This window comes from Ictalurus furcatus, chromosome 9, assembly GCF_023375685.1.
Source record: "Ictalurus furcatus strain D&B chromosome 9, Billie_1.0, whole genome shotgun sequence".
In the NCBI taxonomy this organism is placed as follows: Eukaryota; Metazoa; Chordata; class Actinopteri; order Siluriformes; family Ictaluridae; genus Ictalurus; species Ictalurus furcatus.
The window spans coordinates 1,300,366-1,322,170 of record NC_071263.1 but is presented as its reverse complement, the minus strand read 5'-3'; the positions used below and the strand labels follow the sequence as shown (position 1 = coordinate 1,322,170).

The 21,805-nt window shown below is 40.3% G+C and overlaps 2 protein-coding genes across 2 annotated transcripts; both read right to left on the bottom strand.

Annotated features, from left to right (window-relative positions):
* Positions 1-1,559: 1,559 nt before the first annotated feature.
* Positions 1,560-13,673, bottom strand: si:ch211-266g18.9 (transforming growth factor-beta receptor-associated protein 1). Its single transcript, XM_053633730.1, has 11 exons — positions 12,775-13,673; positions 11,796-11,990; positions 9,432-9,586; positions 7,428-7,510; positions 6,959-7,303; positions 6,816-6,873; positions 5,571-5,710; positions 5,099-5,243; positions 3,313-3,472; positions 2,488-2,909; positions 1,560-1,898 (listed from the first exon to the last, which is right to left on the bottom strand). The coding sequence occupies exons 1-11, from the start codon at positions 13,445-13,447 to the stop codon at positions 1,752-1,754; spliced, it is 2,523 nt and encodes an 840-aa protein (XP_053489705.1). The 5' UTR covers positions 13,448-13,673; the 3' UTR covers positions 1,560-1,751.
* A 1,551-nt stretch (positions 13,674-15,224) lies between these two features.
* On the bottom strand, positions 15,225-19,454 carry fhl5 (four and a half LIM domains 5). The gene is made up of 6 exons (XM_053633092.1): positions 19,125-19,454; positions 18,872-19,032; positions 18,171-18,345; positions 17,271-17,440; positions 16,117-16,303; positions 15,225-15,462 (listed from the first exon to the last, which is right to left on the bottom strand). Exons 2-6 carry the CDS (start codon positions 19,028-19,030, stop codon positions 15,311-15,313), a joined length of 843 nt encoding a protein of 280 aa, XP_053489067.1. The 5' UTR covers positions 19,031-19,032; positions 19,125-19,454; the 3' UTR covers positions 15,225-15,310.
* Between the last annotated feature and the right edge of the window lie 2,351 nt (positions 19,455-21,805).

Here is a 21,805-nt window from a genome sequence, read left to right as displayed (position 1 = left end):
TCGAGGGACGTTTTTGTGGGATTTGGGCATTTATTTTTCCATTTCTGTGAACTGAGATGTAAGGTGTGTTAGCGTGTGATAGTCTGCCTCAGACAGTTTGCGTGGCTTTGGGATTTGAGATTTATCCCCACGTGTTGACCCATGCTACGTCGCATTTCGTGCTGGCCGTGAGCCCTCAAGCCAGACGTCTAAATATAAGCAACTGAAACCCAGCAAAGAAAATAAAAACTTCACGATAATGATACAGAAATATCGTCCATTCATTTCGTGTAACAATCTCGCCCTGAGAATACAACACAGCCAGGGTACGAACATGCTAACGAGTACACAACACATTAAAGGCGACCTCAGTCGCGTAGATAATGAAATGAGGGGCCGCCAAATGTGCGTCTCGGATTGGATACTCGCAGTGTTTAGTATAGGTTTAGTGTCTTTAGTGTGTCTTGTGTAGTTACCCATATTTGTTTCTGATTGGCTTGTACATTCATTCATTATAGTTTGGTGCCTCTAAGTCTAAAGTAAATATAAAATCAATGAACCTCATATTATTGATGTAAGCGTATTGGAATGTAACCAAATATTTATCTATGATTATAAATAATTAACCATGCTGCTCATGTGACTTTATTATTAGGATTGGAGGTCTGAGGAAGAATTCGAACACGGGTCAAATGTTTTAATGAGTCTTTATTGGTCACGTATACGTTACAGCACAGTGAAATTCTTTTCCTCACATACCTGGTTAAACGCAGAGCCTTAACCGCCAAGCCAACGCCCCTTTTACCACTGTGCCACCCTTAAACATACCCCAGAATGTTAGGAAGTTGGGGTCAGAGCGCAGGGTCGGCCGTGATATAGCGCCCCCTGGAGTAGAGAGGGTTAACGGCCTTGCTCAAGGGCCCAACGGTGGTAGTTTGGCAGTGCTGGGGCTTGAACCCCCGACCTTTCAATCAGTAACCCAGAGCCTTAACCACCAAGCCACCACTGCCCCTTTTACCACTGTGCCACCCTTAAACTGCTTTTAATAATAATGCTTCGAATGAGTTCTGATATCTGTATCTAACCCTAACCATAACCCTAACCCTAACCCTAGTCATTCGTTTTGACTAACAGCACATTCATGACTTTGAGAAAGTTCTAGAAGGTACACATAAGCGCTTCATAATAGTGTTAGACTATGTCAATGCATCGTAATGATTCGTTTGGTCTGTATATAGGGTTTATAAATCATTAAAGTAATGCTGGAATGATTCTTTGTTGTAGACGCTGTTGAAAATCAGTTTGAAGAGAATTCTCTAATAAGAAGTAAATTCAGTAACTACAGCTCACAAAAGGTCTGATGAGCGATAGACGACTTCTTGAATACTCCAGGAATGAGATGTTAGGACAGACAAAATAATAATCACTTCTGATACAACAGTCATTCGTTCGTTCATTCACTCATTCGGCTCCGATAACGGCTTTATCCCGGTCAGGTTCCCGGTGGATCCGGAGCCTGAATCTGAATAACCCCCCCCCCAGTTCCCCCCCACCCCCACCCCCCCGGATGAGACGCCGGTCCGTGGACAAACAGATTCACCTAGAGGTGCGTAAATTTAGCATAGCATAATAATTAGCATACTATTTACCTATTAGCATGTTTTTGGAGATTGGGAGGAGAACCTGAAAGAGTTTCAGGTTTCAGAAAACCTGGAGCAAACCCACACGGACATGTGAAGAACGTCGAAAACACCAAACTGACGGTGAAAGTTTTATCGGCTGTCGTTTGTGCTGTAGCAGTGTGTGTGAACAAGCTCCCCCGTAGACCTGCGCAGAAATTCCGGCCCGGTGAACTGCCTCCGACAAGAACGACACGTCCGGCTTCTGTCCATTTTGACCATTCCCTGTGTTGCTTCTATCTGTAGGGGTGAGAAGCATTAACCCTGGTGACTGCAGAGCAGATGGAAATCATTTATAAAATCATTCAGATTTTATATTCTCAATTCGGATTGGTCGGAAGTAGTCGAGACTGCTTTTCTATAACAGCACCTCTGAAAGTAGTTTTGGCTGCGATGAGCATCACAGGTTTATATTACTGCGCGTGTCCTAATATTTTAACCTTTCTATATACTATAAGTGCGTAATCGCTGATATCGTTGATATTGCTATATGGAGACATTTATTTCACATTTTTTTGGAAGGAGTCTTCAGTGTCAGCGCTCTTTGGTCAGTTTTGGCTAAAAAAAATTTTGTCTTATTAACTTCAAGACAGATTAAAATATATATATATTGAGGCTGGTGAGGGAAAGGCGACCCTGAGCGATAACAGAAACGTGTTTTCTGGACCATCCCACGACTTTAAACCTAACTATAAACTGATATAAAATACAGTGTTGTTATTTTTTTGTTGAAGTACTGAATAAGAGGAATAGAAGGCACAATAAAACTACTAAACAGACTAGTCTTACTAAATAAAGAGCAGAAAATGAGGACTAATGTTCTCCTCACCCAGGCGTGTCTCTGTCTGAGGTTATCCATCATGGCCAGGCTCTTCTCCAGGCCTCTCATCCTCCTGTCGTGCGTCGTCGCTCTCAGTGACTCGCACAGGAAACGCATCACCAGCTGAAGGGACCAGGAGTCAGGAAGCATTTCCAACACCTTGAGCAGATTAAAAGCTACAGGGTTCTGGTTCAGGAGATCCACCGCCGCAGACACGTGAGGCCTGGTCTCGAGGTAAGCTTGGAGCAGCCAGCTGAAGAGCTCCTGCGTGAATTCCCTGTCTCGTCCAGCAGAGGTCCTCCGGCAGTAGTTTTCCGCAGCGTTTTCATCTCGTTCTTCATGGACGAGAAGCCGCAGGGCCTTTCTGTGTTCCCCGACTCTCCCCAGCAGGATCGCTTTCTCCACATGGAGAGCGGATGACTGTATTTTCGCTGCAGTATGAATAAATCAAGGCGTTATTTATCGTAAGGAAAGGGACGCGCGTTAAGCTTTTACGTTCTGTTCAGTTCTAGATGACTCATTTGAGCTTTTTACAAGCAGAGCTCTAATAAATATCGTATTGTTGTATTCGTTAAAGTTAATAGGACAGAAAACACTGCTCGTGATGTTACCAAGAAACCACGACGTCTTCTGTCCTGAAGACCTTCCATTGGTGGAAAACTTACTGACTGACTTGTTCTTTAAAGCTGTGGTATAAGAGGAATACCACACTTCTGGACATGCTATTACTGACAAATAATCCACTCTGGCTCAATGAGACATCCCTCACTAGATAATAAAGAAAGCAGCAGACTTTCCTCAGCATTTGTGAGTTAAATCATGGTGTGTGTTTACCATATACATCATCAGCATCATAGACGGAGGACTGCCACAGAAACTGCTGCAGTTTTTGCCTCATTTCCTTCGTGCTTGTATCGTTATTCCGCATCTCTCGTTCAGCATGGAGGATCTGAGTGGTGTATGTGTTGGCCAGCAGGGTGTGCTGTTTCTCCGTCTAGGGAAAGAGAAGTTCTTCAATAATGGCTGCTTATTTTATATTTTGAAAAAGAAAGACAAATATACAGAAATTTGAACATGATACCATTTTGTATCAGACAGTCACGGTCTATACAAAGGTCTTTGGCATTTAATGGAAAGCACTTCTTCTGTTTTGGCAGTTATAGTGGTAGTTATTCCTTTTACAGATGGAACGATATCACTTTTTCTTTTCGGATGCCGATAACGATACCGAACCTTTAAGCATCAGCCGATACTGATATCTATTTATATCGTTATTGTTTTCTTTGAAAACTACTAAGCATTAAAATGTGGTTTTTAAACAAACAAAAAAAAAAACTGAAGGCATTCACAATTAATCTCGCGCAAAAAATTCATTTACATTTTAAATATATTGATAATAATAATAATAATAATAATAATAATAATAATAATAATAATTACCATATGACTGCAGTTCAAATATGACATTATTTAACTGAATGAACTGTTGAAATGTTAAATTAACTCGATATTGTAATAATTTAATAATTATTTAAAGGGAGTTTGTGGAATACTGAAAGTTTTCTTCCTCCAGTTCATTATATTGTATGAAATTAGACTTCAGGACCACAATGAACAAAAATCAGGATGAAAACGAATATTTCAAATCTAGATTAAAAATGTGTATGAAGTGCCTGGTTATATTTCCTATTTCTTCTCATCACATTTTTAACCTTTAGACTTATTTTCGAAAAAAGGAATGTTCCACACCAGCTGGGCGTATGATTAAAGATATCGCCGTAACACAGAGTCTGCGACGATCCATAACGTGAGCGGCTTTACCCTTACTCGGGAATTTTGTTGAATGTGTAATTAAATGAAATCATGCAAAGCACAGATATAATTGTGTAAATCTCCTTCTGTAGCTCAGAACTATCGCAGCTTAAGTGAGAACTAAGGCACATTCTTTCCATGACTACGTGAGGGTGTGATAACCACACCTCAGCTTCAACATTTTCGGCTACAGCGCGGTATTAAATGATTCGGTTAAAAACTGCTATAATATTTGTTCAGACAGACTTGTTACATTTGTGCAAAGCCTTCAGGTGTTTATATAAACAATGTCGTAAAAGTTGCACTTCCATTAACAAAAAAGAAAAGAAAAAAGTTAGCGCTATGTTTTCAAAAATTTTACATCACAGAACTGTTAAATTCTTGATTCTGATTGGTCATAAGATGTTGATATATTTCTCAGCTCCGACACCAGGTGTGTCCGCAAAACAAATCACAGGTTTATAATAATGCAAAGTGATTGTAATGTGTCATTTAAGAATAATAATAAATAATGATGAATAATGAGTCGTTATTTAACGAAGAAAAACGTTCATATTTATGGAAGGAGTCTCCAGTGTCAGCGCTTTGTAACAATCAGAGGTAACGCAGTAACTTTAAGTTTTCTGTCAGAGTCTTCAGGACGCCGGGCTTTGCACTTTGTGGTTTCTTAGTACTAAGATAATCTGCATTTTTTGATTGTTTGTTTTATTTTTGTCTTATTACATTCACACACATAAATATATACGTTTTATTTCTATTCACAGTATTGCTAAATGTGTCTCGTTTGTGTATAAAATCATGCACTAACCTGACTTTGCTGTTCATTGACCAAAAATTCCAAATAGAAAACTAAGGCATCTGGGTAGTTTGTTAAAATGGAAAGCACTTCTTGAGGTTCAAATGTGCTTTGATCTCCTGGATCTCTCTCAGTAAAGATTAACACCCCAACCTGTGGATTAAAAACACAAATTAAAATACTATTCTCTGGACACTGGGTTTTTCATTTCCGTGAGCCGTAATCATCGGGATTAAAACAAACAAACAAACAAACAAAAAAAGGCTTGAAATATTTCACTTTATGTGTAATGGATGTAGAATATATGAAAGTTCCACTTTTCGAATTCAGTTACGAGGGGAAAAACGAACTGTTCCACGGTGTTCTAATTTTATGAGATGCACCTGTATATTGAATCCTGCAGATGAAAGTCTGCCTCGGAGCATTACTGCCCTCAGCATTCCAGCTTGTATATATGTGTTTGAGTTAGAATATACTTTCCTTTTGGTCTTTTTGAAGAGCCCAGTCTATAAACTTCGTGATGATAGATTTCTCTTTCAACTGAGAGAGAGTTTTTACAACATGCAGCAAAACATTTGGCTCGGAGGAATCCACACTCTCATCATCCACCATCCACACCCAGGTCTGCCAAAATTACAGGCTTGGTTTTTTATTCATTTCAGTATATGCACTATACGTAGTATTGTTCCACTGCATTTTTAAAATTATTTTATTCATTTCATACATCAGTGCCAGTCATTCTTATAGGCAAATTATGCAAATGCAAACCCTCTACTGCCCTGGTCCACCCCCCTCTACTCTTCCACACTACACTACCCACTGTGCTGATGCATACATCCACTGCCCGAGCCCACCCCTCTGCTCTGCCTTAGTACACCCCTTTCCACAGCCCTGGGTGACCATTCCTTACTGCCCTGGCCCAACCATGCTCACTGCCATGGTCAGCCCTTGCCACTGCCCTGGCCCACCCCTCCCCGTTGCCCTGGCCCACCTCTTCCCACCACCCTGGTCCACTATTCCACACTGTCCTGTTCCCCACCCAAACTGCCCTGGTCCACCCCTACAGTCTTAGCTCATCCCCCTCACTACCCTAGACCCTATCCCAACTGCCCTGGTCAGCCCTTGCCCACTGCTCTGGTCCACATTTTCCTACTGCTTTAGTTACACCTTCCCCACTGACTTGCGTCACCATTCTCCACTTCCCCGGTTCCCCCTTTCCTGTTATCCTGGTCCACATTTCCCCACTGCCCTGCCCCACCGTTCCCCATTACCGTGGTCCACCCTTCTCCACTACGCTGGTCCACTATTTCCACTGCCCAGTTTCACCATTCCCCCTGCCCTGATCCACACCTACAGTCCCGGCCCACTCATCCACTGCCCTATACCCCATCCCAACTGTCCTGGTGCACCCTTCCCCATTGAACTCGTGTCCTGGCCTTTCCCTTAACTGCCTAGCCCACTCCCTGGTGCCCTTTGCCCTCTGATGCAGATAATTATCTCAAAAATCACACTGTTGTTTATTATTAGGCAAGATTATAACAGACATAATAAACATAGAAAATACATTTTCTAATTTCTAACCAGCATGACCAACAGTCTCCTCAAACAGCGAGATTAGGATTGGTCACATCATAGACACCATCAGCACCCATGACACCCATACAAAATATTCTTTAGGACCCCAACAAGTCTAGGACCAGCACTGATGTATTATTACTGAACAACAGACCTGAACTGCATTGAATTGTTGACCGTGGCTTTGATAGAGCAGTCCGATCGCGAAAAATCTGAAACGCAAGAACACAGTGCTGCTTAAAAAGACTCGTTTAGTCCTGAGATGTTATACCAAGTGAAACCTTTTCAGATTCCGACCTCTTATGACGCTCCAGATCCCTCATGCACACATCCAGTACACAATCATTACGGCGAGACACAAGCTGGTTCAGGTTCTCATCATCTCCGAGCCTTAAGTACACTTTAAGCAGGTTAGTATCAATGTCCTGAAGGAAGATTTGACCCCGAACAGTCCTGCGGAGCTCGCTTAAATAAAGGCAGAGGAAGCTCAGATACTTCTGAAACTCTGCCTGGGCTTCGTTATTTAGCTTCCTCAGGTCTTTAGCATTGCTCACGCTAGGAAGCTGAGATTTAAAGTCTTCACTGATGACAGTCATGCCTGGGTAAAGGCTAATGAGATCTCTTGGGTCCAAGTCACCTTTTCTGAAAAGAAAAAAAAAAGAAGCCAAAAACCGTTTTACAGAATAATTTAGAAACCATGAATTATAAACTCATGATTATTTACTGAAAACAATCATTAAGTGGGGAAAAAAAAATGTAATATTACATGAAAAATTCTTTGGCATCGAGAAAAGCTTCTCTGTAGAAATGAATCCATCCGGAGGTACAAACAATACTCCTATGCAGATTCTACAAGTAAAATATTAGGAAGGGGGGAGGGGGGGAGGGTGGGGGGGAAATTAAACAGTATATTCTGCGGTAAGACATTTCATTAATTAATTATCTGAGTTAATTGTCTAAATGCTACAACTCTGCATTAGACTCTGCATCATGGGCATCTAGATGTTTCTTACTGGGGACACGATAGAGAAATTTACACACCACAGGACACCTGTAACGACTAAAATGAAGAAAAAAAAAACGAATAAATAACATGGCCGCGTATGATTGCCACCATTACAGTGCTTTTTAATTTAACCGAACGAATGTGTCAATGTAAGCGCATCCTACGGTACACATGTACAGAGCTGAGTAAATAACGTTGTTACAAATTTCGCCCGGTGGAAAAATTTCTCTTTTACAAACCGTGTAAACTTAGTAAAGAATATACTATAGAAGCAACGTCATTAACTCTGTAAGAGCGGAAAAAGGTCATGAGCGGCCCATTTTTTAGAATTCAGTTCTATGTCAGAGTGACATCCAGTGTTCAAACCGGGGACTTTTTATTATTATTATTATTTTTTTTTTTTAAATTCTTTTTTTTTTTTTTTTTTACATTTTCTTATAAGACTGAACGTTCATAAATTTTTTAAATGGATATTTTAAAATGTTTGCCAATTACAAATGGAAATTTGGACACTCCATATGCAAATGAAATGTATGCGCATGATAGATTTTTACATATTTTTTTCTATATATACACATTATAATAACATTATTATTATTATTATTATTATTATTATTATTATTATTATTATTATTATGCTCATTTCTCTGTCGTTCATTACTCTAGTAATATAATCATGTCGCTTCCCCCTCGGTGTCAATATGACCCTCGAGTTTGGGGACAGCACTTACTCAAAAGGTCACACATCATCTTAATTATACAACAGCTACCGATTATTATTATTTCCAAGAATACTCAGCCAAATAACCAACCACAAATCCATGACAAGTCACATGACCCATGACAAGGTCTAGGCACTCAAAACATATCCCCAGTGACATTACTGCACATTCTGTTTGTGGACAGGTATTTCCAGTATTTACCTGCTATGCTTCGTTTATTAAGTTAGCCTAGTCAAGCCTACATTGATTTTAGTCTGCCATTTTGGATTTGTCCTGCCGTTGATTATTGTCCTATAACAGCACGCACCCGAGTGATTATTCACGATCTGTGTTGCAGTTCCGTGCTTTAGAGACCGCCATAAAACATAACCAAGGTTGTCACGTGCTCTACAACAGGTCCCTTCATTAATTTTGAGGGTTTAATGGCTAATTTTTGACTGACAGCCATGTTCCTATAAGAATATTAAAATCCATTCATCCTTTCTGTCTTTTTACTCGTTGAGACAATGAGGTAGGATCCTGCCCACTCAGGCTGGTCTTAACCATTGTGCTTCCTCGTCAAAGAAGGTTTATTTATTTATTTTTAAAAGTGAAGGCTGATTAATTTAGGCCCGTAATCCTGGAATCCAGATTTGTTCCGTTACTTTAAGTCATATCCATGGTGGGAATGAAATCTCTGCATTTTCTATTTCCTTGAATGTATTAATAAGCAGGTGAAAAAGTGAATGTTGCACGCTATTGTGCATAAATATGGTATATATTCTACATGATGGTCTGTGGTAATCCTTCCTTCAGCTGCTTTCTGATGATGATGATGATGATGATGATGTCGTGTAAGGTCTTGCAGCTAGGGTCATATGAGGTGACTATTTGATACGATGGAAATGTAATTCCGCATGATTTTTTCACGTTTTTGCGGTCGTATAAGGTGAAAATGTGGGAAGATGAGCATTGCAGTGGATTATAGCTGACTTACATATCCTAAAAGGATGAGGATTAAAGCCATCCTGTTCATGGATCTGCCATCCCTTTTTTTTTTTACCTTATAAGAGTCTTCAGGCAGAAGAGACTGAACTCCATCCAGCAGCGCGAGCGCTTCGTTCACTCGCTCACATCCCAGCAGCTTTTGGATTTGAACCTCCGGGGGACTCTGTGACAGCCGGTGAATCTCCCGCTCGGCGACGACGAACACGCTGTCTACACACACGAAAAGATGAACAGATGAGAAGAGGTCATGCTGTACAAATCACAAAGGGATTTCGAGACAGTTCACCACTGCATATTGAACTGAAAATCCCATTTTCCATAGCTTAACAAAAGAGTAGGACAAAAAAAAACAACTGCTAGAGGAAAGAACGGGTGAAAAATAATAGCATGTAAAAACGAATACAATCGATAGTCAAGGTAAAGTCTCCAGTCAAATTTAGATAGATAGATAGATAGATATACAGACAGATAGATAGATAGATAGATAGATAGACAGACAGATAGACAGATAGATAGATAGATAGATAGATAGATAGATAGATAGATAGATAGATGGATGGATAGATAGATATACAGACAGACAGACAGACAGATAGATAGATAGATAGATAGATAGATAGATAGATAGATAGATGGATGGATAGATAGATATACAGACAGACAGACAGACAGATAGATAGATAGATAGATATATAGATAGATAGATAGATAGACAGATTGATAGATGGATAGATAGATAGATAGACTGATAAATAGATAGATAGACAGATAGATAGATATACAGATAGATAAATAGATAGATAGACAGATAGATAGATAGATAGATAGATAGATAGATAGATAGATAGATAGATAGATGGACAGATAGATAAATAGATAGATAGATAGATAGATAGATAAATAGATAGATAGATAGATAGATAGATAGATAGACAGATAGATAGATAGATAGACTGATAAATAGATAGATAGACAGATAGATAGATAGACAGATAGACAGATAGATAGAGAGATAGATAGACAGATAGATAGATATACAGATAGATAAATAGATAGATAGACAGATAGATAGATAGACAGATAGACAGATAGATAGAGAGATAGATAGACAGATAGATAGATAGACAGATAGATAGAGAGATAGATAGAGAGATAGATAGACAGATAGATAGATAGACAGATAGATAGACAGATAGATAGAGAGATAGATAGACAGATAGATATAGACAGATAGATATATAGATAGATAGATAGACAGATAGATAGATAGACAGATAGATAGATAGACAGATAGATAGAGAGATAGATAGACAGATAGATATATAGATAGATAGATAGACAGATAGATAGATAGACAGATAGATAGATAGATAGATAGACAGATAGATATAGATAGATAGATATATAGATAGATAGATAGATAGATAGACAGATAGATAGAGAGATAGATAGACAGATAGATTTATAGATAGATAGATAGATAGACATATAGATATAGACAGATAGAGATATAGACAGATAGATATATAGATAGATAGATAGATAGATAAACAGATAGACAGATAGACAGATAGATAGACAGATAGATAGATAGATAGATAGATAGATAGATAGATTCCCAATAATAGCCGTGAAAATGTCCTAAAGTGTTTTATTCCTCTTTTACCATTTTTTACAATTATTTATTTATTTATTACAAAACGTCATACTTTAAAAAAAAAAAAAATCTATTTCCAGTTACATTTAATGTTGTGGAACGTCCGTGAAGCAAGTTCCTGTTATCACTTATGTTATCGCAGCTATAAGCAGTTGCTCCGTCACCATGTTCCAAAGCGCTGACACTGGATACTCCTTCCTTAAAGGTTAAATAAAGGCTTCCTTGCCGAAAACTGGATTATACATTCATCTTTGTTAAAGAAAAACACATTTTTTAAAAAAACGATTTATGCATAGACTTATATTATGTGGAGCGTCTGCCATACAAATCCGTGTGAATGAGCTGTTGCTATAGAAACGCTAATATATTTGCGCACAAGAACATTAAAATAAACTTTGCGGTGTATGTGTCAGACCGCATCACGCCACTTTATTTTATTATTTTCCTACAACGGGACTCTTTCAACTGTTTTATCCCTGATGTACTGTAATATAATATAAAACACAAGGTTAAATCTAGCACCCTAAAGTGTTCTTCTTAAAAAGTTTGTCCTTATGTTGGAAGCTTTAAAGGTTCTATGTTGAGCCTGACAGTAGAGGGTTTGCATTTCACACAAGGTTCATAGTACTGTGGAACCCTTTAGTAATCTAGAACCATTAACCCTGCAAGAAAGAAACTCTTATATTAAATTGCATTATATTATATTTATATTATATTTTATTACTGCTAATCAGCTGATCAGGTCAGAGGTCAGAGTTGAACCTGTGGTTGAGAGGAGCGATTTGCCGCTGTTTAAGAGAACGGTCTGTTTTAGCTGCTGGTCCAGCATGCTGAAGACGTGGACTGCGTTACTCTGCAACGCCAACACATAGGGGAAGTGCACCACTGCATCCAGCACTCCTTCAGGCCATGGCACAGGAGGACGCTGGGATATACCACTGCTCGTCACAAACATGCCTGCATATACACACATACACACACACATACATATGATCATGAAAAGAGAACTCGTTTTTATTCATTTTACTTATTATCAATTTAATAGATGTATACATATTAAAGTGCACCTATTATGTTTTTTTCAAATATTCCCTTTCATGTCGTGTGTTATATATATACGTAGCTGTTTGTGAATGTAAAAAGTCTGCAAAGTTTCAAAAATTCAAAGCGCACGACAAATGGAGTTATCGACTCCCAAAAGAAGGAACCGATTCTGAACAGCTGAATCGAGTCGTTAGTGATTCCAGACTCACTTCCTGTACGAACCTACGTAGATTTGTAACAAAAAGCCCCGCCTCTCGTCTTCATCGGCTGCTCGCTGACAGCGGTAGACCAATCACGACAGACTGGGTCGTCTGACCAATCAGAGCAGAGTGTGCTCTCTGTAAAGAGGAGTTTAGAACGAATCATTTAGAACGGATCATTTAACGAATCGTTTGTGACACCGGGGGGAAAAAAAGGTAACGCTGCAGTTTAAATTACGAGCACGTTAAAGTGTTTTTTGAGCTCGGATGCGTGTAAATCTATCGTAGGCACTTTTCAAAGCCATAATAGGTGCTCTTTAAATAAAGTGAATAAATTCATGTGTTTAATGCCTCTATAATGAATGAGATATTATTACTTAATAACGGTTCGGTTTGATTTGATTCAGTTTGCATTCATATTCATCTCATATTCATCACCCTCTCTTTGTATTATTGTTATTATTATTATTTTGAATACTGTGAAATCAGAGCCTCACCCAAGTTCCCTGGGCCGCTTAGAAGAAACTCTCCTTTCACACTTTCCTTGGCGAGAACATTTTGCTTTCCCAGGTTATGTGTGAAGAGCTCGAGAGCGCTCCGAGTCTGGTAATCACGGAGAATGTATCTGTCACTCGTAGCCACGCACAGACACGACTTATGCACAGCCAAAGCCACAGGATCCTGGGCCAGTGCCACGTTCCCTACACACTCCCATCTGTCCACACACACCTTGTGTATGCTCACTGCTCTCCGTTTGGTGGAGGCGACGAAGAGCTCTACGAAAACCTGCTGGGTGTGAACCGTGGGTTCGCCGAGGCGAAACAGAGAAACATTCTGGATCTTCTTCAGGGCTGCTATGGGATCCAGGGAGAACATGTTTAATGCCGTGATGGAGCCGTCCCAAAGCACAAGAAGGTGGTTCAGGACTGGGACCGCCTTCAGCTGGCTGATTTCTCCACCTCGGCCCATCTGTCTCTTCGTTAGCTCTCGTAGCGTCTGACGTTGTCCGATCCCGATCTTCGCGCTCGTAGTGAAATGCTGGAGGACTCCATCTTTACTTCCGATGTAGAAGTTGTCACATGAACACTCCATACACTGAATAACGGATTTATCTTTACCTTTGGCAACCGGCACCTTTTCGAACACCAGTGAGGAACTAAAGATGTCCATAATTGTGCGTTTTTGTTGGGTTTGTTTTTTTTTTTTAGAAGAAAATCAGATGATAAATGCAGAAACGTCTTCCGAAGACATTTCTTGAACACGTCAAATCTAAAGTTTCCGCCTTAACGATCCGATAAGCAGTGTCCGACTCTTCTGTGAGCGTATTTTGACCCTGCCGCGTGACTCATCCTGAGAGGAAGCTAGTGTCAGCACTTTACTCGCTCTCAGAGCTCAGAGTAGAACGCTGTGTGTACATTAACTCCAGGAAATGGTTTAAAAATCAGGCTGCACTTCTGTATAATGTAATGTTTAACCAAAAAGTACTTATACTTTGCTTGACGCTTGTGCCGAATAAATAAAACACGCTGACAGGACATGCTGTATAGAAAAAATAATCTTCATTCCACCATCCTGTTATTGATTATTTTCCAATAACACCACACTCCATCATGAGTTACTCTTTACTCCACTACATTAATTCACCTGCTTTTGAGTTCCTCGAAACGTCACGTACAGCAAACACATGCTCTCTCGTATCGCTCGTGATCTTTTTTCTCCAGATTGATGGTTTTGACAGCGATCGAAGAAACCACACAAATCAAGTAAGCATTTTATTATTATTATTATTATTATTATTATAGATCTTTCAGAACATGCTCATAGTGGTTGTAGTTGTGATGCCATAGTGGAAATACATCCAAACGCTACAGCGCAGTACTAAGTGCCTGCTAAAAGCGAACAAGAAAAACTGATTCTACGTAAATATTTCTACGAGCACGGCATACACGTGAACAATTTTTCACATTGAGTTTCCATTTACTATTACATAAGATCAAGTATCACTACCCATTCACGTTTTTAATTTGTTTTCTGTTCAAACTTAACCGTAAAAACCGTCAAACTATAACTAATGTGAGGACATTGTTTAGGCCTAGGGTCAAAGTTCAGTTTTGAGGCAGTCGCTCCTCGTAACCGCTGTGACTCAAAGGGTTTATCCTGACATTCATGTTATCTCCTGTGTTCATTCCTAGCCCAGTTAAAACCTTGTAATATTAAAGTTTCATCATTTTATGCTCATACAGCCCCAGCACATTCGAGTGTATTTGTGATGTCACACTCCACGGTAGTGGTTAATGGCTCGAATGAAAGTAAACACTCAAGGCGTTAAGAATTTACAGTTTTTCATCAGTATTTTTTAAGGGCTCACACGCCTGCCCTTTCCCGTCACCCTGCTCACCAGCAGCTGAACACAGAGTCATGATACTCTACACACAGAAACCCAACCGTGTCCTGACTCATCTTATAACAGAATTCATTTGTTTATACTGAACATGTCCGATAATGCCTACTTCCATCCCACCAGTGTACTGTGAGGAAAGGTCAAAGATATCACCGTGCAATTATTTTACTCTCTACTTATATTTAAGAATAGCACTACATCCCTTTTCAGGACATTTATAAGAGCACAGAGATGTTTATAAGACTCGAAGGACTTTTCGCTCACTGATTTGATGGCGACAGTGATGCCGATTTCATGCAGCGGAGTTCATGGGAACTGTTTCGGACAATGTCGACCCTGAACATCAATGAGGACCGGATATTTCTGTAGGTCATTTCAGACAGTCCATGTGAGTAATGGACCACAAATCCAGCGATACACACTATTATTAATTACATTACCCCATCTGTAAAACTAATCCCATCCAAACGGGGCTTAAGATGGCAGTGGAATTCAACCTTATGCAAATAATAAAGACATGCAGACAAAGGTGCGTTAAGAATAATATAAGAACACGTCACTGATCTTTTGATCAGTGCCGGGTTGTTGTTATTGTTGTTGTTGTTGTTGTTGTTGGTTTGTCATTCGCAATATCACTTCTCACGTCCGCAGTCGGTGCACAGAACGTTGTCACGCTGTGTGAGGAAACCGCGGCCCACGAGTGACACGGAGCACTGCATGCATGTGAAACACTCGCTGTGCCACTGACGCTCCTCAAACGAGACGTACTTCGCTCCTGCCAAACCTAAAACGCAAAAACACACCAGTTATCTAACCGTAACGCTTTCCCCAACATAAAACCTTATGTGCTTGGGTTACTTTCTAATGAATGTGAAAAGAAAAAAAAATAATTTCCATATGATATTTACTCTATATTGAGCAGATCATAAATTTGGCATCTAGGAATGACGAAACGTGGGTCCTAGGAAACTAGGTTGCTAGGAGACCAGGATCTAGGTAACATGAAACGACTTGGGAACTATGGAACTATGGAGAAGATAAGAATGAGGAACCATGGGGCCTGGGAAACACATGCAATGTAGGAACTCGGAGTCTAGGAGCTAGGGATCATGGGAAGGAAAAACCGAGGTATTTAAGAATTAGGGAACGTCAAATAAGGAAGCAGGAACGAGGGACTAGTGAAGGTAGGACATAAGGAACATGGGAACTAGAAGTCATGGGAAGTAGAAAAGACAAAAATGATGGAACATAGGAAATAGGGAGGGATTTGGGGATCCATTTCCATTAATATAGTATTTTTATTTCTCATAACCAAGATGAGGATAAATATATATTAGGTATTTATTTTTTTAACTTTAAATAATTTAGTTGTATAGCTATAAACTGTACAGAGACGTCTATGCATACTGTATGTGCATACTATATTTTTCAGACTTACTAGTTATAGGTTTGCTGCAGCCGACGCACTTCTTAGCGTACAGATTGCTGAAGCACTCCAGACAGTAGGGGAAGTTCTCTCGGGAGGTGAAGCGCTGCCCTGCTAGCTGTCTCTTACAGCCGATGCAAGTGAAACATTCGCGGTGCCACGGCTTATCGTTGTAGGTCACCCCACCAGTAGTGATAGCCTTCAGAAAACAGGAGAAGAAGAAAAAAAAGCATTTACCTTGAAACACTTCCACGTCCCCACCAGCAGAGGTCACCGTTACTGAATCACCATCTTGCCCTTTTTTATTATTGTAATACTGAGCCATTTGTTTTGGATTCTGGATTTGATAATAAAGCACATGACTTATGCTATAGAACAGGGGTCTCCAGGCTTATTAGAAAATTTTTCTCCTTTATGTCAGCCTTTGCATGGGAAACATGTGGCGCACATGTGGTGCACATGCATTTCTGATGTACGGACGTCATCCACGCCCAAACCCCCCTTTTCCTCTCCCAATAACTTACTTATCTTGCAATAGACATGGCCACTGTCTATACTGACACTTTGCCTTTGTTTGTGGAAATTTACAAGATTTAATTTGGATTATTTGCTAGAAAAACAAGATCTTGGTGGACCCATAGAACTTTTAAACTAGACCAATTTAGTGTAAAAAAAAAAAAAAAGGCAACCCTGTTATCAACTGTCCTGTCTGCTGCCCATCCTCTACTGAAAATGTTCAGACCCCGAGCACTGGGGCAGCATGACTCCTGCCCAAATGGGTCTCTATTAGAGCATGCTGCAGTTCCCATTTTTGACCACTAGGTGCAATAATAACTCTATGAAGCGAAGTGGAGTAGCGACCGTGCTTCCCCAGGATTGCGCATCATCTAAAAGGACAAGAAAATCGATGGAACATTGGCTTACAATCTGCCAAATAGTAGCTTTTTTGTGTGTGTGTGTGTGTGGGGGGGGGGGGGTAGGTGTGTGAATGAGGACTTCATAGTAATTATTTGTCAAAAAGAAGAATGTGTGAAAGCGGTATCCAGGAATACCTAATATCTAAAGTGCACTCCTCACAATGTCCTTGTAATTTGATTTTAAACACTGAAATCCAATTCCAATGAAAGCCTCCATCCTCTTGGCGTCTGTAGAGTTGCATCACTCACTTTCTTGCAGGAGCAGCACTGATAGGCGAACTGCTTCTCAAAACAGGGCACGCAGAAGAAGCTGTTATCTTTGGGGATGAAGGACTTGGTTCCTATCGGCTGCTGGCAGCGCTGACACAGAAAGCAGGTCTCGTGCCAGCTGTTCCCCTTGTACTCCATTTTCCGCGAGCCTAATGCAAAGACAAACAGGAGAGATATTTTTACCAGCAGATAGAACACACGTGCTTCTTATAATCCGCAGTATCCGTGCTCTCGTTGTGCTCTCTGGTTTATTTCGATAGTGTTCTTGCTGTTCTGTAAATTTAGCGTCATTACCCACAATGCCTCTAGTGATTACTGTATTGTGATTGAACTTGTCCTTTCAGACAAACACCATATGTTTAATCGTGTGCGTTGGATTCTTTGCATCGTCATGAGCTATTAGCGTAATTTGCTGGTTAAAGTCAGCATCGTGCTATTTTGGTGCGATTTGCTGTACAAATGTAGGAAGGACATTCAAAATCCACTGACTCGGTAGGATTTTCGAACGTATTTTGGATCCAAAATACGCGTCCATTTCGACCTCAGCAGACCCGATATGTGGCGATATATAGTCAGTATTTTCCTGACTATATAAAATATGTAATTGTCCTTAATTTGTCCTTTAATATGGAACTATATAAGCGAGGCACTTTGATAAGTAAAGGAATACGACACTTGAGGCATGCGGTTGTAGGATAATAATCAACGTTACTCGTACCACCCTGAAACGGATTCTTTTCCAAAAAATCTCTGGAAAGTCCCCTCTTATAACACAGCAGTTTTTCATCTTTCATTTATATATGTAATTTAAGAACCATGTGTACTTTTTATCCTTTTACAGTTACATTTAACGTTGAGGAGAGGTGTTTCGTGTCTTACCTGGCAGGATCGTTTTTGCGCAGTTAGCGCACTTGGCCGAGTACTCGTTGGAGTAGCACTCGGTACAGAGGAGAAGCTCGTCTTTAGCGGCGAACGCTTTCTCCGCTAAGGAGCGGCCGCATCTGCCGCACTTGAAGCAGTTCTCATGCCAGTGGCGATCCTTGTAGGAGAGATCCTGCCATGTAGAGACATACGATTAGCGATTAGCGATTAGCGATTAGCGATGAGCACAACGCACCTCAACATGACCGATATATTTCAGCTTATAGATAAACGGTACAGCTTTTAAACCTTCACCCTTTCTTCGACTGTACCCTTGTTACACTATTACAAAAGTATTGTTACTATGGCAGTTATTTATAGCATATTGCTAAGCGCTGCCATGCAAATAATGTGCTGTATGTTAGGTAATTAACCGCTAGAGCGCCAGTTCACAAATGTCAGTTTGTCAGCCAGATAGTTTCTAGGTAACTTCGCAAAGTAGGTCTCTTGTGCTAATTTGCTTACCAGACTATGATAGTAGCTTTTTTTATGACGTCCTACGTAGCGCTCCCTAAATCGTTTATTAATATTAATACCAGTTTGTAAATGGAGCAATTCGAATTTAGCAAACTTCCTGGTAAAAATGTGACCTTTGTGACCTTTGTGGAAAAGAAAACATATCACGAGCTGAAATAAGAATCATCGAATCCCTGTCTTACCTTGTTGTTGCACCCGATTGGTAAGGAGCAACCCTCACAACAGTTAGCAAAGAGGTTCTCATAACACTTGGCGCAGTATTGCGTGTCCTCTTTTAGGATGTATTTTTTTCCGAGCAGCGAGTCTTTGCAGTAATGGCAGTCAAATCGTTCCGTAGACATTGCTGTTTAAGAAACAAAAAGGACAATCAAATCGTTCCTACCAAGTATTATAGCAAATAAATGTAGCAGAGAACGGACACCGACAGCACCGTACCTTGGGTAGTGTTCAGAGTTGCTCTTGCGCTCTGTGGAGTGTGGGGTGTCCAGGCGTACAGTTGGATAGTCACAGATTAACAGGATGCATTGAAAAGACCTTCTATAAATACCATCCTTTTATTAGCTAAAATCCCTGGGGAGAATGATCTACTCCCATCTACACCTTTTATGGGTGGTTCTCCCATAACCCTATAACCCCACGCCTCTTTCTGCGCGTTACGAATCATCGAAATCATCCGAAACAAATCTATACGTGTGTAAATCAGACGTAAAGCACGAACGTTTAAGGTTGGGGTTTGTTTATTTATTTATTTATTTATTTGATTTGATTTGATTTTTATCTTCATATACGGTTTTTTTCTTCGTTTTGTTTTCCGTCATCGTCCATCGGAAATCCACAGCGCTGGGCTGCAGACGTTCCAACCAAAACAGAAACGTCTCAGGGAAGCTTGTTGGTTTCACCGAGAACACAGAGAAACCAAAGAGCAGAGGAAACAGAATAAATAGAGCAGATGGAACAAGACTGTCATGCCATATGAGGCTGGATTGTGTTCCTGTGCGTTTCAGACAAAAACGTGTTTCGCCCAGAAGCCCAGACGCCGAATAACAAGCGGAGGAGCATAATGAGGTTCGGTCGTGCATTTAAACAAGAAACGTGGTATTCGTTAAAAAAAAAGAAATAAATAAAAATCCAATTAGGAGAATTCTGGAATTCTCAATAAGGCATACACAAAATAAAATTCGTCACTATGACAAACCAGAATGAAACTACCAGGATCCAATAGAAATGACCAGCTGTTGCCATGACTTTTTTTTTTTAACATTTTTTTTCTCTTTTCAGGAAGGATAATCACATGACTCGACACAGGAAGCCAGAATCCAAACTCAACATTCCACCAAGTCAGGGTCAAAAGACACTGCTTTGAGGAAAACAAAGCCCAAATGCTTTACAGAGAACGTGAAGGAGAACAAAACCGTCCCTTATCTGTTACAGCTTCACTAATTAGCATACAAATTGCTGGAGTCACACTTCCAGGCTCCAGAGAATATTATCCGACCTCAGTGCGTTTTATGATGTCGTTTTTTTATTTTTTTTTTAAAAACACCGCTGTGACCAAAAATAGCTCGACATAAAATATACGCCGTGTTTACTGTTTAGATTCGAGATTCAACAAAGCTTCAAGGTTAACGCGGGTACAGTAATATAGTAAGGGGGAAGACTATAGCCTCCGGTTTGGCCGAGTAAATTAGCTAAATCGTAAACATTCTCGCCTCAAAGTACGTAGTCTGTGCATAGTCAGTGTTTGTATTGGGAAATATTCCGCAGAATACACATCAATTATGAAGTATTTTATCATCCAAGCACCTTCTAACGCGCAATTTGTCCTGCATGGAGGAACCTCCAGGGGGCCATGGATATTCCTAAAGGAGATAGAGAGAGAAACAGTTTAGATGGAACAACCATAGACGGGACACAGCAGAAAGCTTCTCTGGTCTGATAAAAGATCAATGAGAAACCCTACACTACTCACAATCCCGAGCACACTCCTCCCACAGCGAAGCATGGTGGTGGTAGCATCAAGCTGAGCGTTCCCCTCGGCTTCGTGGCTCACTTTTTTTCCTTTCCGTTTTTTTAAATAACGCCTCAGTCTTCATGATGTTGTGTGTTTAAGTATGTTCTCTAATACACTCTGGGGCCTTCCAGGAACAGATGTATTGCCACTTTAACGTGTGACACTTTAACAGCACACAGCTCGACTCCGTTCAACAAACGACGTGACGTCTAATAGTAACTGGTGGATGGTTTTACGGCAACGGGTGTGAATACTTACGAGAACACAACTTCATTAAAATGTTTTAATTGTAGACAATTTTGCAACCTTATTCAGTAATTTGTACACATATAATACATATAATAATCCCAGTGGAGTCCGTTTCAGCTCCAGGTTGTAATTCCAACATTACGATACGGACGATATGGAAACGTCTAAATACCTACACCGCACGAGGCAGTGCAGAAGCTTAGAAGCTTCACGGCAGTCGCCGTGACGACGCTTTAATCTTTACAAAACCCTTTTTTTTTTTTTTAATAAAAAATTTCCTATAAACAGTAGTGTGTCTGAAAGAACAGCCACGTTTGTTTGATTTTTACGATGAGACAGACAGGGTGCCGAACACGTTGCATGTGTATTGCTACGAGTGTCAATATTTTATTCTTGCAAACATATAAACCCAATCAGTTCCCGCTCTATTTGCTGCAAATATCTGACATTTTGATTGCACCGTCTCCTCAGACACCCGATGCCCGTCTGTGCCTGTAGGCGGTCGCTAAAGGCTTAGCGTGAACCGGTGCCAAACGCTGAATGCGTGCCAGGCGTCTTACTATCTACTGACATTGCTTCGGCTTGGCTGAGCGTCAGCCGAAAACAGAGCCGAGAACTAATTCTCCATCGGCAGATTTGCGAGAGTCGGGGATTCTGCAGCGAGGGCTGAATAAACAAGAATTCATTATGAGAAAGAGCACAAAGTTTATGCAGCGATTAAGACATTCGGTGAGCTAATGATGGCGTTTCCAAGCTGTTTTGTGGACCGCGTCGTTGTTTCGGTGAGCTGGTTCATGAATACGAATACTCCAAGCTTGACGTTGCGTTGTTTTTCATCGTGGAAAGGGGCCAAAAT